Below are 16,072 nucleotides of genomic sequence, written 5' to 3'. Positions count from 1 at the left end.
ATCGAATTGATTCTTAAGTGTTCTTTTTTAAACTGAAACTGATAACAAAACTAATCCACAATAATCATTTGTTAGACATTTTTACCAAGGGATGAAATGAAACGATCATTCATATATGTTATGAATTTTGTAATTTGCAAATGCAATCCAAAAAGATTTCTTCAGTATGATGATCGTTTTTATGACTCAATGCTTTCTATCATGGCGAAACAATATTTATATAATGTATATATATTCAATCAAATCTCACATCTTACATTAAAGCAGTGGAGGTTCCATGAGTTGTGTGGCATCCGATTAGGATGTCTACAGAAACTAGTAAGTAAAGAAAGTGTGAGAGAAAAGGGTATAATAACACATTTAAATGAGTTTTACACGTATAATTTTGTAACTAGATGTATCATATTGTTGACTCATAGATACTAATTTTACAGCCCCTTGAAATTAATAAAACTTCTTAAAATACAAATAAACCAAAATTCGAAATCCCATTCAATAATATCAAAAATTAAATCAATGCATTTTCATTGAATATCATTAAGTTTGGAGAGAATACAAATTATATACATTCAGACTTTAGCATGTGAAGTGCAATTGACACATTAATTAAGATATAGAGAAAGTGGAGGCTTTAGGTTAGGCTACTTAATTGACTTGCTATTAATGAAATTGCAGCAAACGTATATTTAAATAACACAAAACTAGGGGATTCTGTTGCTCAGATGTCAAAATCGTTCTTGCCGTGCAATGGTGAAACTTAACAACTCTTCATTTGTTTCTGGACTTATATTCAATTAGCGCACATATAACTTCGAAAAACATGCCATCCACGGCATTTACTGCTTCAGTGAATGTAACACAATATCCCGATGTACTCACTCCAAATGACACTTTCAACTATGAATTGGAATGGCTGATATGTGCAGGACTGAGCGCACCTTTGGGACTATTCTCTTTATATGTGGCTATCATGCAAGTTGCATACTGTGTCCTTAAGTCGGGAATGACAAAAAAGAGTGCGGGGAAACGACGATCAAGCAACACAGGATCAAATAGTCACAGTTGCAAAGCAAATGTTAAAGATAGGCACGCCTTCATTCTCAATACTATGTGTGCTATTGGCGCTATTTGCGCATTTTTGCGTGCTGGTGTCGATTTTCGCCTTATTTTTGGCAACAATACTGATCTCGGATGCGACTTGTCCATTAAATTCAAGTTAGCGGCTTATGCTCTTTCGCTGATGGCGGTATATCTGGTATTATGGCTCCGTCAACGAACCTTCTACCAGCATCCAAGATTGAAGCATCTCAGCTCAAAACTTGTCAGGGTTATAAGCTGGACAATGTGTATTCTTATCGTTACTGGAACGGTATCAACAGCAATTCTATTCTTTTCAGTGGGGCGTTACGTAGGCGTGCCGGACGGATGCGTCGTCAAGAAAAGCGAGGTCACGTCAATACGATGGATTATTCTGATAGGATGCACCACATTTTTTCAGATATGTCTTCTCACTCTCTTTGTTTATCCACTTGTAAAACACAACATGAGCGTACGTTCCGGTTCTACTTGTGGAAATAATAAAAATAACCCGATCATACCCCTCATACGGAGGGCAACGATCACATCTGCTATATGTGTAACGACGGACATAGCGTTCGCGCTAATAATTTTGATTTTGAATAGAGAAATTGTGACTATGTCAACATTCATTTATGACGTCAACATTGTTATTAACACAATGTTGATCATATTTTCGTTTCCGGATTGGAAAATAAGACTCATGCCATGGCGTGTGAATTCGAACGAAGAACAACCCACCGAACTAAGCACAGATGCGACGTCAAGGACCCGCATAAGCGAGACAAATGTGATATCTGCTAATTCAATTGCATAGCTGCTGAGAATAAACACATTAATGACTTCTATTGTTGTTCTAACTGTACGTTTGTGTGTATATTCTGACTCATATGTACAGTATTCTTTCCATTTATTTCCAAATACACGGCTTGTCTTTTTGTGGGGGTGGAGGATTGAACTGTTTTATCTGGTATCTTAGAAACGTTCTATGTACAGTATTCTATGTATCCCTTGTTCGATTTTGATTTTATATCGCTGAAAATATTATTTTATTTGAAAAAAGCTTTTCCACTATATAAATTGCTAGAGATTTATACACAATACGGAAATGTATTCTATGTATCCCATGTTCGATTTGAATATTATATCAATAAAAATGTTATTTCTTTTGAAAAAAGATCTCCATATAAATTGATAGAGATTTATATATACACAATGCGGAAAAAGCACAATGAAAATAGCTACACTTTACATTTGACAATCGCACTAATTTTGCGGGATTATCCGATTTGTGAGTCGGATTTCTTAATGTAGAGTTTTAATTACCAAAGATAAATTTTACTACATATGTATTTATAAATATATATATATATATACATCTTTTTATTGTTCGTGTTATGCAGCAGATATGTAGTCACAATGGTTAATCTTATTCTACCATACAATTTGAATGTCTTTGGCCCGCAATAGCTGTCAAACCATTTTTAAACAAATAGCAAGCTTACAATGTATATTCTACATTACTGAAGTTGAATGTAAACGCACACGCAGACTGTTACCAAGAAACAGTATTGAATCACCGCCTGCTATGAGATTGTCTTTGCAGGAAATTATAGTAAAACACTTGTTCGTTATCTTCAAAACAAAAGCTCTGGAGTCGCGATAATTTTTACTTTTTATTAACCAACTTATGTTTTACTCAGCGTCCAATTTAAATCATATTATACAATTCCATTATGAAATTTAGAAAACTTACAATGATTATAAACTTTGTGAAAAAATATGTTAAGTCAATAGAAAATATTTTTTGATTTTTGTACAGTATTTCATTGGATTGATAGTGAATTAAATTGTCACATGATATTATATTCTGAATATTGGTGACTTTAATATTATAAATCTTGCAGAACAGATAAACTTGAATCAGCCTATGGTCAATCACTTCTCCACAAATCTTCCCCGAGAGCATATAAACTTGAATTAGCAATTTCTAGAAATACATTGCGATTGCAAAAAGTATGCTTTTAAAACAAATAGGTGCACTGTCTCGAGCAACAGCGATTTCTGACAGTTCGGGTCCGTGAATGTAATGTCTTGGGTATTACCAAATGACCAGTAGTCAGAGACGTTATACAGTTTAAAGACATAACGCTAGACACTTCAAAACACAAGAATGAATAACAAACACTCACACAGCTAAAAGCAAGTATGAGAAAACAGTTCTGACATCATTATCACAAATTAGTCCGTGTGAAAACCAAATTATGATGCAAATACACATTAGTGAACGTGTCAAAAATGGTACTTAGTAAATTAGGTTATATTCAGTAGTGGGATTCAGCCGGTTCTATAGAACCGTCTCACGGAATTTTATGAGATCAGCGAACCGGTTAGCATTACATGACTTTTTGTAACAGAACCGCCTGAAAATTCGACATTTGTATGATGGAACCGGCTGACAAAAAATTTGAATTCCACCACTGGGTATATTGTAGAAATCAAGTAATGCTTCATAAAAATAACATTTTTTTTTGAAATGATAACATTACATACAGTTCAAATTGTATACAATTCATTGAAAAACGGAAAGATGAGGGGGAAAAATAAGGTAAATAACAGAAAACAGTATAATTTTATTGCATGTTTGATCAAGACTTGGCTAAGAATCCCATTACAGCTTTCATACAATCGTCTGATGACCATCTTTCGGCGATTCTCTCGCATTCGGCCTTGTTCACCTTGTGAAGCATTTCTCTTTCACATCCCCTGGTGAGCTGCTTCGAGTAAATCAGTGACTGAATAGGAAAAAATTGAAATATCGTTAGATATTAAGTATGCTACATAATATAAACGGGTATACATAGTATAAACGGGTCGTGTCCAATATATCTATCTACAGTAGCAATGCTTTAATTTAAACGCATTACATAGATCTGTTATATTGTCATGTATATGTGGGTTTACTTACTTTCATTGGGAACTGACTTATTCTTTCAACCTCTTTTCTTACATCATTCCGGAAGCTGGCGTTGGGAAAAACTTTAGTTACTAGATTCAAGCGTTCTGCTTCAAGAGCGGTACATGTTTCATTGAAGAGTAGCATTGAGCAGGCCTAGAAAAAGATATGTTACCGAATGACTCGAAGTTTAATTACGAAAAGCCTCCCTAAAAGTTGCGTATCCTGGATTTTAGTTTTCAAAATGTATTTGAAATTGACGTGTTGAAGAAACATGACCATGAATCATTTAGAAAACTGAGCCATATATATAATTGAAAATATAGAGACTTTGAAAAAGTGCGTAGTACTTTTTTAAATTTGTTGGTTCATCAATTTGCGATGCCATACAAATTAGATTTAATATATATATATATTATTATTGGGGATTGCGAAACGCAATGAACCTCTGGGTCTCATTCAAACCTCTCATCCAAAAATCGGGACGAATAAGTATACAATATATATTTTTATATATTCCAATACCTTCGAATGGCCCATGATTTTCGGAAATATATATGTCGAACAGAGTTCCGGACTTTGTCCAATCTTAGTAAATGGAGTTTGTAAAGTAGCTTCATCACTTGCATAGACTGCATCAAATAGTCCTAATTGGGTTACTGAGATTCCGATGGCTGGTCCATTCACTGCAGCAATCAGAGGTTTCGGGAAGTCAATAAAAGCAGCTGCATACCGTCTGGGTAATGACAAAATATCACCTGAAACCGCGGCTCAGTCGTAATCGACAGTTTATTGCAGAATTAAGAATGTCGCAAGGACACAAAAAAGTAAAAAGATTGCAAGTTTCTCGCAATTGGTTAATCAATATTCGGGACACATCCTACCTCGTTTAATAGGGTTCTCTATATCAGGGCTACTCAACTGGCGGACCGCGGTCCGAATCCGGACCTTTGGGGTATTCGATTCGGACCGCGCATATTCTTTATTTGGGATCCTTAGCCCCACTTTTGTAGTTTCCTTTTATAAAATCACTTTTATAGATTTAAAAAATATATGAAAAGAACTATAACGCCATAACAAACAATCTTGATTAGCTAATAATCATTAGGTCGGCCGAGAAATTAAGTGTTTAAAGATGCCGAAATATAATTTCTGGAAAGTCCGGACCCAAATATTTTTGAAGTTTTGTATGCGGACCTTCGGTAAAAATAGTTGAGTAGCCCTGCTCTATATTATAAGATAGCATATTTTGGCACGGCATTTTCAGACTCGACCAATTCCTTAATTGACTACTGAAAGACAATCTAGCTCTAACACTAAACGAAGTATGAAACATCACTATTAAAAACAGCAAGAGTGAATACAATTGATCACCCACTGTAGCATGGCTGCAGTATCCAGACATTTTTGTTTTAGATTAGCCGGTGTTATTCCAGAAAAATTCTTCAAATCATTGCCACTGCAGAAGTATTTCCCAGTACCAGTAAACGTTACAATAGATACAGAATCATCGTTCGCTGCATCTGAGAGTATTTTAATTATTCCCTCGTACATCTTAAATAAATGAAAGTTTAATTAGAATTTTAAGTCAAGCCAGGATGTGGTATTATGGAGTAGGCTACTAACAATTTACGTCACGTTGGACGTACTATTATTACGTAGTGTATATTCATATGCATCATGTACACTTCTATAATAAGTTCCGACTGCGTCCATGTTTGGAGTCTAGTGTAGTTTCGTACCATTTTTTGCATATGTTATTCCTAACCCACACCTACGAGAGAGGCAGCTTGCTCGACTTCGGGTAGCTGTCTGCGCGTTCTGGACGACCATTCGTATATTTTGTCGGATTATTACGTCACTGTGACGTCTTGGAACGAATTTTTCCAGATGATGTAGTCAGGTGGAGGTTAGGAATGACATACCTGTATTAAAATTACATACCTGGTATGCAAAAACCACGCCCACTAGAAATCATTGGGGTACGAAACTACACGAGACCCCGTGTTTGTATATATTCTGTTCAGTGATTGTATACATTCTCGAATTCAGATGACATCATTGTTCATTGGGATGATATCATACTAGGAGAAAGTCTGATGTTAAGCGTGGCATTGTATTTTGTACCTAAATGTTTGCGATAAAAATACATTTAAAATGCGCGTTTCAACCTTACAATAAAAATCTTATTCGTTTTTGTTTCTTATTGATAGGGCGGTCTACTCAAAATGTAAATCCACTATTAATTAACCGAAGCGGATGTTGTAATAAAATAAATAATGATATATTTCCAAACTTGTAAACGACAGAGATGAGTTTAAAATACCACTCACATCAAACGTTAGTGCGTTGTATCTTTTCGGTCGGTTCAAAGTGACAGTCATTATCTTGTTCTCTGTATTGACCAATAATCCATCAGATCCGTAGCTTTTTGCACTACTTTCTAGTTCTTGCTGGGAATTACTATTTGTTGAATTTTTATTGGCAACTTCAGCTTTTTCCAGGTCAGTGACGAGGTCAACATAGGCCTGTTTTGCTTCATCCTGGATTTTGAATGAAATGAATGAGACTTTGATTATTATAAAATCCATCGCGCAGATGTCAAGGCATACTAGTAAGATTGTATGTAACGATAATTTTAAAGACTTCACCTTTGTCATGTCACCCAGTTCCGTCCATGCTGACCATTTATATTGTCCAGCAAAATTTGAAGCTTCTGGTTTATCCGTTTTGTTCTTTCCCACAGTGGCCTGAAACATAAAACATTGTCGTAGTACATTTTAAAGAGCACGGCTTTGGATTGCGAGCGTTTTGCTACGGTGGTCGGTGCCTCTCTCAAGCAGACAATATCAAATACCAGAGATTTTATTTTTTCAGATATAGTAAGTAAGATTTAGAATTAGATACGCAAAGCTCGCTATGTCGCATGGAGGGTGTCTATTATAAACAAAGGTATAAAATACTACGTAAGAATAGTTGAGGTTCGACTTTTCTAAACGTAGGTCTCTAGAGTCCTACGTACACACAGTGTTTTTAATGCTTTAAAACAGGAATTTACTTTACCTGTTTGAATAATGCATACATCTTCAGTTTTGTATTATTTTCAGGTTGAATGCCAAGAGTATTCAACCGTTCTTTTGCTGTCTGAAAATTCGTATCGGCGGAACTGGACTTCAGCTGCATGGAGGAGGAAAACGTTCGAAAAATCGTCTTGCTTTGTCTGTTGAAAAAAAAATAGGATCTATTTGTTAGTGACACAAAATGTTTTTTTAAATACGAAATATCGAGTAACAGCAAAAATATTATCTTGAGTTTGGAACATGCAACTTACAATACAATATGCTTCACCTATAAATGGGACAATTTATATGGAGAATTTTGTCGAGCCGAATCTAATCGAATTTTATTATATTGACACACACAAAAAAAACTGAATTAATACCCATCCATTTTCTTAACACATAAGTATGGCCAAAATACTTTTTGACCATCGAATTAAATTGGAATTATGAATAATTCGATTAAACTTTTGTTGCAATTTTCAAGCTAGCAGATAATATTTCATCGGCGAAAATTTTGAATACTTTGTTTACGTCTACTTTAATCCCGATATTGTTTCTTGGAAACCCAAGCATACCAAATTTTCGGGATATTTCGACACTTGTTATGATATTCGCAAAGTAGTTACCCACTTATCACCATTATTGAACGGTCTCGGCTTGTAAGCATTCTTATTCTTTCTTTATGGAAATTATGAATGTTCTAATATATATTAAAATCGACATTTTTCGGAAACATCTGTAGTGATGTTAATTTCGAAACTGATTTTCCTGATATTCAGTATTTAGCAATATTAAAAATAAATTAAAACGCTACTTAAAAATACATCTTTTGGTTAGCGGATAATGAGCTTTTCTATAGTTAGTGTAGCGTCGAATAACGAATGTCTAACCGCGGGTTACATTACCTTAAAAGAATATTTCTTCCAATGAAAGCCATCGTCTCAATGTTTCATGAAATGATTACTGAAATTTCTTTAAAATAATGAAATAAAAATAAAAGTTCATTATTGGGCGATCAGACGCAAGGGTAGAATAAGATTTTATTATTACTGAAGGCCAGTGTTCACTATTAGCGCACTTTTTTGCGAAAATTGCGAAGCACTTTCGCAACTTTTTTTAGGGACTGCGAAATAGCACTTTTTTCCGATTTTGAAGAGAAATAGCACTTTTTTCCGATTTTGAATGGAATAAAAATTCAAAGTTAACAAATATTTTCGAGTATTAAAGTGACAAATAAGTAACATACTAGTACTTTTGTAACTCAATTTTGCATATCATAACGATATTTACCGGAATTCTAACCTATGAGATGCAGACATAGGAGATAAAGCTTTTGCATTAACTGCAAAATTCTTGTTTATAATATGATTATTATACAAGCACACCGAATCCGCTTCTCCCGCAAAAACGCTCCGCGTCTTTGAAACCAGATGTTGGAATACTACACAGTGCGTTTCTTTGAACGAGAGTGGTCATGTGACTATCAATGATATCGTTGAATTCAAAATGACTATAAAAGTGTTAGTAAAGTGTTATAGTCACTTTGGATGTATTCTGACCAAAGTGCACGATTTTCAAAACTTTTAGCAGCATGTCACAGATTTGCCAAATCACCAAATTCACAAAATACCATTGAGTGCCATTTTATTGTAGTCACAATGTTGAAAGCATGTGGCATTTTGCGATATTTACACAACTCTGTCTCGTTGATATGCGAGTATGGGTGGGCAAAATTCAATATTTTATTGAATTGAATATTTTCAACGAGTACCGAATAACAAATATTTTTGGAACGTCGGTGGAAACATTAAAAAATCGGCAGCAAAGCCTTTTTACTGATTAATTCCGTTGTAATCGCTAATTGTTCTTGTCACCGATCGTTTTGGCGGCGATATCCAGGTTTTGTTAATCTATATTCCCGCCCTCTCTTTTTTACAAATATGAATTCTTGCGCGTCGGCGGACATCGAAGTTTTATATTTCGGGTTTACCCGTTTGTTCACATCGGCAACAGCTGTTGAAGACATTGAGGACTCAAATTAACATTTGCGTTGGCTTTAATATTACCTATCAAGATTTGTAAATTTACGGTCCCAATTTTATGCGAATGGTAATATTATTGTCGATACCGTGATGCAGATATTTATTAAGACGATAATTAACTTTCTCATGTTTTTCTATGGTGATAAACTTCACAAATCTGAAATTGTGCCAATCCTGAATGTTGATTTAAAATAGTGATTGAATAATTCGGCAATAAAGGCATTTCTGCGTGGTCATAGGACGAGATGACGTTATTGAACAGCACTTCTTTTACAGGATATTTTACGTAAGCGACTTAATGCTAAAAAGATTGGACTCGAGTGCTTTTTTTTCGAGTGCTCGAGTGCCTAATGGAGGTACGCTAATTGTAACTAATTTCCTCAAGTTTCAACATGTTTTCAGCAAAACAATATCCCGGCGATAATTATAGCTAAAATGTTACCGAGCAATTCACAATTTTATTTATGGAATTTGAAAATTCACCAGTTTCTTGACGATATTGATAATGTCACGCCCTAATTATTAGTGCAAAAAATACTCCCCTTCTTCCGCGGCGGTTTGACGGGTTCTTTGTTCCAATCTTCAGAAATTTCTGACACGGGGGGGGATATAGAATACTGAATCCGGAGGGTTCAATCCCTGTCGACTTACTGGTGATTTTCCGTTTTGGAATGCGTGGAACATTCTCTATTTTAAATTAAATGACGTTTCGCGGGCTAGAGTTCTCCCCGAAAATGATGTGTACCAAACGTTAGTTAGACGATAAATAAAACATTAGATAAATATATTTCATGACGCCCCGTTTTCGAAAATACAAAATTATATCGCAAAAAATGCGTTTCGATACATTTGGAATGAACATTATTTACGGTTTTTTCAGATCATATTTTACTCTTCATGACACCCGGTATCCGAAAGTACAGTTGTATTGCGAAAAATGTGTTTTGTTACATTTAAAATAAAACATTTTTGCGATTAATTTAGATCATATTTTACTTTTCAGGACACCCGTTTTCGAAAATACAAGGTTATATCGCAAAATGTGTTTTGTTACATTTAAAATAAAACATTTTTGCGATTAATTTAGATCAAATTTTACCTTTCACGGCAATCCGTTTCCGAAAATACAAAGTTATATCACAAAAAAAATGCGTTTTGTTACATTTATTTTGCATTCCCGATAAAATACATATTTTCCCTAATTAAAGTCGTCGATGAATCTGTTCCTGTCGGTCAAGCTTGACATACGTTTGGACGAGTGTGGGGCGGTTTTTTGGTCGACGATAAATTAAAAAGTTGCCACACGTTATTTGTATAACGATAATAACTGAAAAATTAGATTTTATAATGGAAGTGAATTTGTCTCAAGATGGTATTTTACGATTCTTGCCCACAGAAAATAAACCCGCTGACAGGCTTGGTTATAATTGATATCCGTTTAATTTATTTTACACTATATTAATAAACGCGCCACACCAAGTGCGGCCATATAAATTGCAGTCGCATCGGTATGGACTGTATGTTTTTGGCGCTCTCACATTAATTATAATTTTCAACAAAACAATACCCCGGCGGTCATTGAAGCTGAATTCGTTACCGAGTAATTCACAATTTTATTTACGGAATTTGCAATTTCAAGATCTCACTTGACGATTTTGATGATGTCATGCCCTAATTATTACTACTTCAATGCCTCAAAATACAACAAATGTAATCATTTTCGACGATAACAGGCGCAACAATTCGTAAACGAGCCGTTATAACGAAATTCGCGATTGATTTTACCTCTCTCTTGTTTACAATTTTAACATCCCGCCGGCCATGTATGGTCGAATAAAATGTTCACATATTCGAAACATGACTTGGCCAAGGATGGAAGGGATCACTAAAGAGCTAATAGAAAGTACATACGCGAGGGTATGATATTAATATCGAGAATATTTGTGAGCACATCACAGGACGGAAATATTTTGCACCCGGCTGTTTGTTGGCAGAACAACGATACGCTAAAGTTAATTGATCGAATACAGGGAAGTATTTATTTATCATCTCACTTGCGAACATCGAAGTTTGGGCGGAATTGTACGATCATGTTGTCTTTCTTAAATAATAACTTTTTCAATAAATGTTCATTTTACTTTTGCGTCTTTATTATATGTCGGGTTTTCATTTATTTTAAATTCGAAATTGTCCGAAATACTCCAACAGGTGTATAAGTACAATAATAATAGTACTTACCAAAGTACTTACCAGGGAAGTTTAATACACACGATGTGTTAATGGCGTCGTAACTGCCGTTTTCTAATTTGATTGTTTTACATTCTGCTTAAAAAACAACGTCGTTTTGCAGTCATCTAATGTAAATCTCGCGACCAAATCTTTTTTGTTTTGTATGGCATCGTCTTGGCGACGAATTTATTGCCGACTGAATTTTAATTGTGTTTTAGGATAAGTTATTTTCTGTTTGTTGGTTTCTAAACTTTACAAACGTGGGTAGCAATTACTATTAATGTGAGATTTGTGCATATGAACGATTGAATATCGCGACTGGCTGTCCGATATCTGAGAATGCGTATATCAGCGTTCATGTGGTCGAATAAAAATTATTTATCAAATGGATTTCGAGACACTCTCAAAATTATTTGGGATCCACTATCATATCATTCGTTAATTTTTTATATTCATGTTTTTTTCAAGAATCACCCTCGTTATATTTCGTGTACCTTCGCAAAAGAAAACTCTTTGGTGTCATCGTTCCTATTAGTGTAATTGAAATATATGGAAACCTCGCAAGTGGCGTTGTGATGCGAATATTTGATACTACGTCAGCAGCATTACAAAGAGTGCTATTTATGAATGCTGAAAGTACATGGCATTACTAAACATTTTGCCAATATATGATGTTTTCTGCCTGATTTAAACTAACTCGCACGCAAACCAAGGCATGTCGACATTTAAAAATTACTTGTCTTTGGGTAAGCTCTGAAATAGTATAATATAAATGTAAATGAGAAATTAGGTCACGCTAGCTCACGAAACGGGAGGATTTTCAAAGTGATCTTGTGTAATATTTCGGAGAAAAAAGTTTGGAAGGAAAGTAGGTCAACCTATCTCCTAAAACAGGGGAGTATCCTGCGTAATATTTCGGAGGGAAGGTAGGTTAACCTATCTTTTAAAACAGCGGGTGGCGACTTTCAAAGTGGTTCAAAATCACAAATTAATAATTATCAGATTAGGTTTAGGGATAAATCGAAAAGTTGAATTACCAGCGCACCTAACCCTAATTAGCTATTTATATTTTTTTTGGGGGGGGGGGGGGATTGCTATTTATATTTTTGGGGGGGGGGGGGGGGGATTATTTTGCACGGGATTTGTACAAATGATCCACCCTGCAACTAATATGGTTTCCAGCCTACGTCGTTGTCTGTTAGATGGAAGGAGTAACAAATGTGAAAGCCTTTGCTGTTCACACGAGTAAGCAACTGACACCGTGATACATTGCATGAAAATTTTGTTCGCGGCAGGTGTTAGCAGATGTCCTTTTGTTGCCGATGAATTCGCTTGTTTTAATTAAACATGAATTCGCTTAAAGGGAACTCGGTTAACGGAAAGGCTTCTCTTTAATTCATAATATTAACCGGAGGAGCGCTTTTTCGATTATCTATGCCGTTTTAAATGGGTTATATGAAAGGCTGGAGCACCTAACTTGTAAAAATCGCCAAAAGCACTTTCGCACTTTTTTTTTCGACTGCGAAGCACTTTCGCACTCATAATTCGCTTAGAGTTAACACTGCTGAAGGCTACAAAATAATGCTTGATGAAATATTAAATTTAGGTAGAAACCACGTATTCTTATTTCATTATCCGTTTTCGTCCATCTTTCCAGTGGCGGGCCGGACTAAGCAAAGTCAATTGCGCGTTTTATTGTATTTTATTACACATTTAGATAACAACAAAGTGCTATATCTATTGTACTTTGTTAGAATTTGTTTCCAAATCACAACTATTAAAACTAGATTAAAAACATGAACCTCGCAATTTCGAGACTATACATAGGATAACAATGCCGAATTTTATCATTGATGCCGAATACGTAGTGAGATAAACATGCTAAAATTTGAGATAAACTGCCGGAATATACTAAGTTTTGATATGCCAATTTTTGTGATACTGGCCTATTTAAAATGTCTTGCTTTATTGTTTCCAACTTAACCCGCGGTTGCTTTGAAGAAATATAAGCATTACTTCTATTACATGAAATACCACCGCATTCCGCGGACATAAAAATGTGAGGTAAATTGCCACATTATTTTTATTCTTGTTTTGCGATTTTATGATCTGTTCTTGCAACACTGACTTAGCTCTGTTTTAAAAGATTTCACCATTAGAAAAATCACTACGTCTGCGATGAAACCACGCCGAGTAATATTCATTTTAGTACCATGGAAATCGATTGAATATACTTTACATTAAATACATTAACTTGAAAGTACACAATTTGAACAGTGGTGAGGTACAAGGTGAAGTACACCTCACACACTCTCACCACAACAACAAACCCCATCCTGCTATCAGTAGATATACCCATCTGGTGGAAATTAGCGTGAATATTTGCATTAATGCATTATCTCTCAGGGCAGGTAAATAATTTCCCCTACGTCCCGTCCTCGCCAATGAAATGCAAGCACAAATACACGCCTACATATAGTATTGGCTCCATAATTATGAGAAATCAAATTGAGTCAATTCCGATAATTGTTTGCCAGCGGATTTATTGTAACGCTGAATTAGACATTTGACGGAATCGCACTTTGCGTAATCGTGGAACATAATTTAGGGTTATTTGTTTAGTCTGGTTTCAAACTTACTTCTCCGATCAGAGATGTTCGTGCTTTTATATACATCCACCTACAACCCATATACCGTGGCGTCGCTAGGTGATTTCCCCTACGCCCCGTCCTCGACAATAAAATGCAAGCACAAATACACGCCTACATATAGTATTGACTCCATAATTATGAGAAATTAAAATGAATCAATTCCGATAATTGTTTGCCAGCGGATTTATTGTAACGCTGAATCAGACATTTTACGGAATCGCACTTGGCGTAATCGTGGAACATAATTTAGGGTTATTCGTTTTGTCTGGTTTCAATCTTACTTCTCCGATCAGAGATGTTTGTGCTTTTATATACATCCACCTACAACCCATCTACGGGGGCGGCGCTCAGTCGCTGTTTTTATATGTCTCGAACATGGTCTTGGCCATAGACGTTTCCCAACCTTTTTTGGTCGCGGACTATTTTCTCACCGGCGAAAACCTTTGCGGACTCAATGTGCGTTTATTGCAACCGCATGCACTCTGCGTGAAGAAGCAATAAAACTAAACACAACCGAATTTTATTGAATCAAAATCGGAAATTCCCGCAATTACGCGTTCGTAAAAAGAACCGACTTCTTTAGTGTATAATGAATGGCCTGTCTGTCGCCCAATATTTAATCCATGACAACAACGAGAATTTAAAATGTCTCTCTATTTTAATTTCATTGTGTTCATGGTTACTTGCGATTGCGTCGACTTACGACAAGATGAAAGCATTACTTCTTTAACTGCCACGGCAATCTACGAACATATTAATTTGAGAATATATTGCGCGATTATATTTAGTTTTGATACATATTTTTTGCGATCTTGCGAATTTGTTATCGCCTGCTAACTGCTATAAATTTCCAGAAAGTACAACTTGATTTAGTACTTATTAAAAATATTTTAAAGTATATTAGTAAATCAAAAATACACATTCATCGCCTTGCTTTATTATTAATTTAATTGTGATCTGTGTCGCATTTTAATCTTCGGTTGTGTTGACGAAATAAATGCAATACTACTCAGAAAATTTCATGACAATCAGTGGACACAAATGCGTGTTAAAGTGCCCGATTATATTTTGTTTTGATTCGTATTTTTGTGAATTCAACAAATCTGAGATGTCCGTACAGCATATACTGCGCCCCAGTACTTTACGTACTAATGTGGAGGCCATAAAGCAAAGAATCCTAAGGAAAAATGCCCTGGTACCAATGACATTAAACATGTCATTGCTGGTGCGTATACTACGACAGCACCCGAAATTTTGCGATTTGCAATGTCTAAGAAAGCGTTTTTAATCGGTCGCGGATCATCAAAAAATGTTGTTATGGTGTTATGGTGTTCTCTGTTTTATGTTTAGTACAACTATTGTCGCTTTTCAATTTAGAAAATTTGGGTTGCCACCATTGAGCCTTTAAAAATTAATTCCTCGCTGTTCGAACTCGCGAGAAACACCACTTGGGTATCTATCTATCGACGCGTGTGCCGACTCGTGTTTTTGCGCAAATCCGCAAGTGAGTTGTGAAATCCAATCGTTTGATTAACCGACGCACAAGTGACCTGTCGCGTCACCTCTTACCAAATTTTCGAATAATAAATTGCTATTCTAATAGTTGAATATTGGAAAATATGCCCAGCCCTACTCAGTAACCAGTAATTATTGACTCGATTAATGTTACGTGAATAAACTTCCTTTTTTTATGTAAATTTCAACGTAAATCGTAACTTGGTTGATAATCAAGTTTCGCAAAAACGTTTGCGGCCTGCAGTGAATTTCTGGCTCGTTGCGGACTCATTCAAACGCTCCGCGGACTCATTTGAGACCGCGGACTCGGGTTGGGAAACACTGTCATAGAGTGTTACAAACACTTTGGAAATATTCCGTTTGTACAGATATTTCCTTGCAGCAAACCGCGGACTCGGGTTGGGAAACACTGTCATGGAGTGTTACAAACACTCTGGAAATATTCCGTTTGTACAGATATTTCCTTGCAGCAAAAATAAAATGTCAAAAGCTAGTAATAACTTGAATTATTTTTCCAGCGTTTTGAAGTTCTTCATTCAT

The 16,072-nt window shown here is 35.5% G+C and overlaps 2 protein-coding genes across 2 annotated transcripts; one reads left to right on the top strand and one right to left on the bottom strand.

Annotated features, from left to right (window-relative positions):
* The first annotated feature begins 526 nt into the window (after positions 1 to 526).
* On the top strand, positions 527 to 2,211 carry LOC120329716 (uncharacterized). Its single transcript, XM_039396495.2, has one exon. It carries the CDS (start codon positions 821 to 823, stop codon positions 1,892 to 1,894), a length of 1,074 nt encoding a protein of 357 aa, XP_039252429.2. The 5' UTR covers positions 527 to 820; the 3' UTR covers positions 1,895 to 2,211.
* A 1,502-nt stretch (positions 2,212 to 3,713) lies between these two features.
* Positions 3,714 to 8,064, bottom strand: LOC120329715 (enoyl-CoA delta isomerase 2-like). Its single transcript, XM_039396493.2, has 8 exons — positions 8,001 to 8,064; positions 7,097 to 7,253; positions 6,685 to 6,783; positions 6,367 to 6,576; positions 5,412 to 5,587; positions 4,559 to 4,769; positions 4,046 to 4,189; positions 3,714 to 3,872 (listed from the first exon to the last, which is right to left on the bottom strand). Exons 1-8 carry the CDS (start codon positions 8,030 to 8,032, stop codon positions 3,726 to 3,728), a joined length of 1,176 nt encoding a protein of 391 aa, XP_039252427.2. The 5' UTR covers positions 8,033 to 8,064; the 3' UTR covers positions 3,714 to 3,725.
* Between the last annotated feature and the right edge of the window lie 8,008 nt (positions 8,065 to 16,072).

The sequence above is a fragment of the Styela clava genome, chromosome 12 (assembly GCF_964204865.1).
Source record: "Styela clava chromosome 12, kaStyClav1.hap1.2, whole genome shotgun sequence".
NCBI lineage: Eukaryota > Metazoa > Chordata > Ascidiacea > Stolidobranchia > Styelidae > Styela > Styela clava.
This window is presented reverse-complemented; position numbering and strand designations above follow the sequence as displayed.

Coding starts and splice junctions, on each gene's coding strand:
- LOC120329716 (XM_039396495.2), top strand. CDS start 821: ATGCCATCCACGGCATTTACTGCTTCAGTGAATGTAACACAATATCCC.
- LOC120329715 (XM_039396493.2), bottom strand. CDS start 8,032: ATGGCTTTCATTGGAAGAAATATTCTTTTAAG. Junction 6,784..7,096: donor TGTATGCATTATTCAAACAG/GTAAAGTAAATT, acceptor TTTATGTTTCAG/GCCACTGTGGGAAAGAACAA. Junction 6,577..6,684: donor AACTGGGTGACATGACAAAG/GTGAAGTCTTTA, acceptor TTCAAAATCCAG/GATGAAGCAAAACAGGCCTA.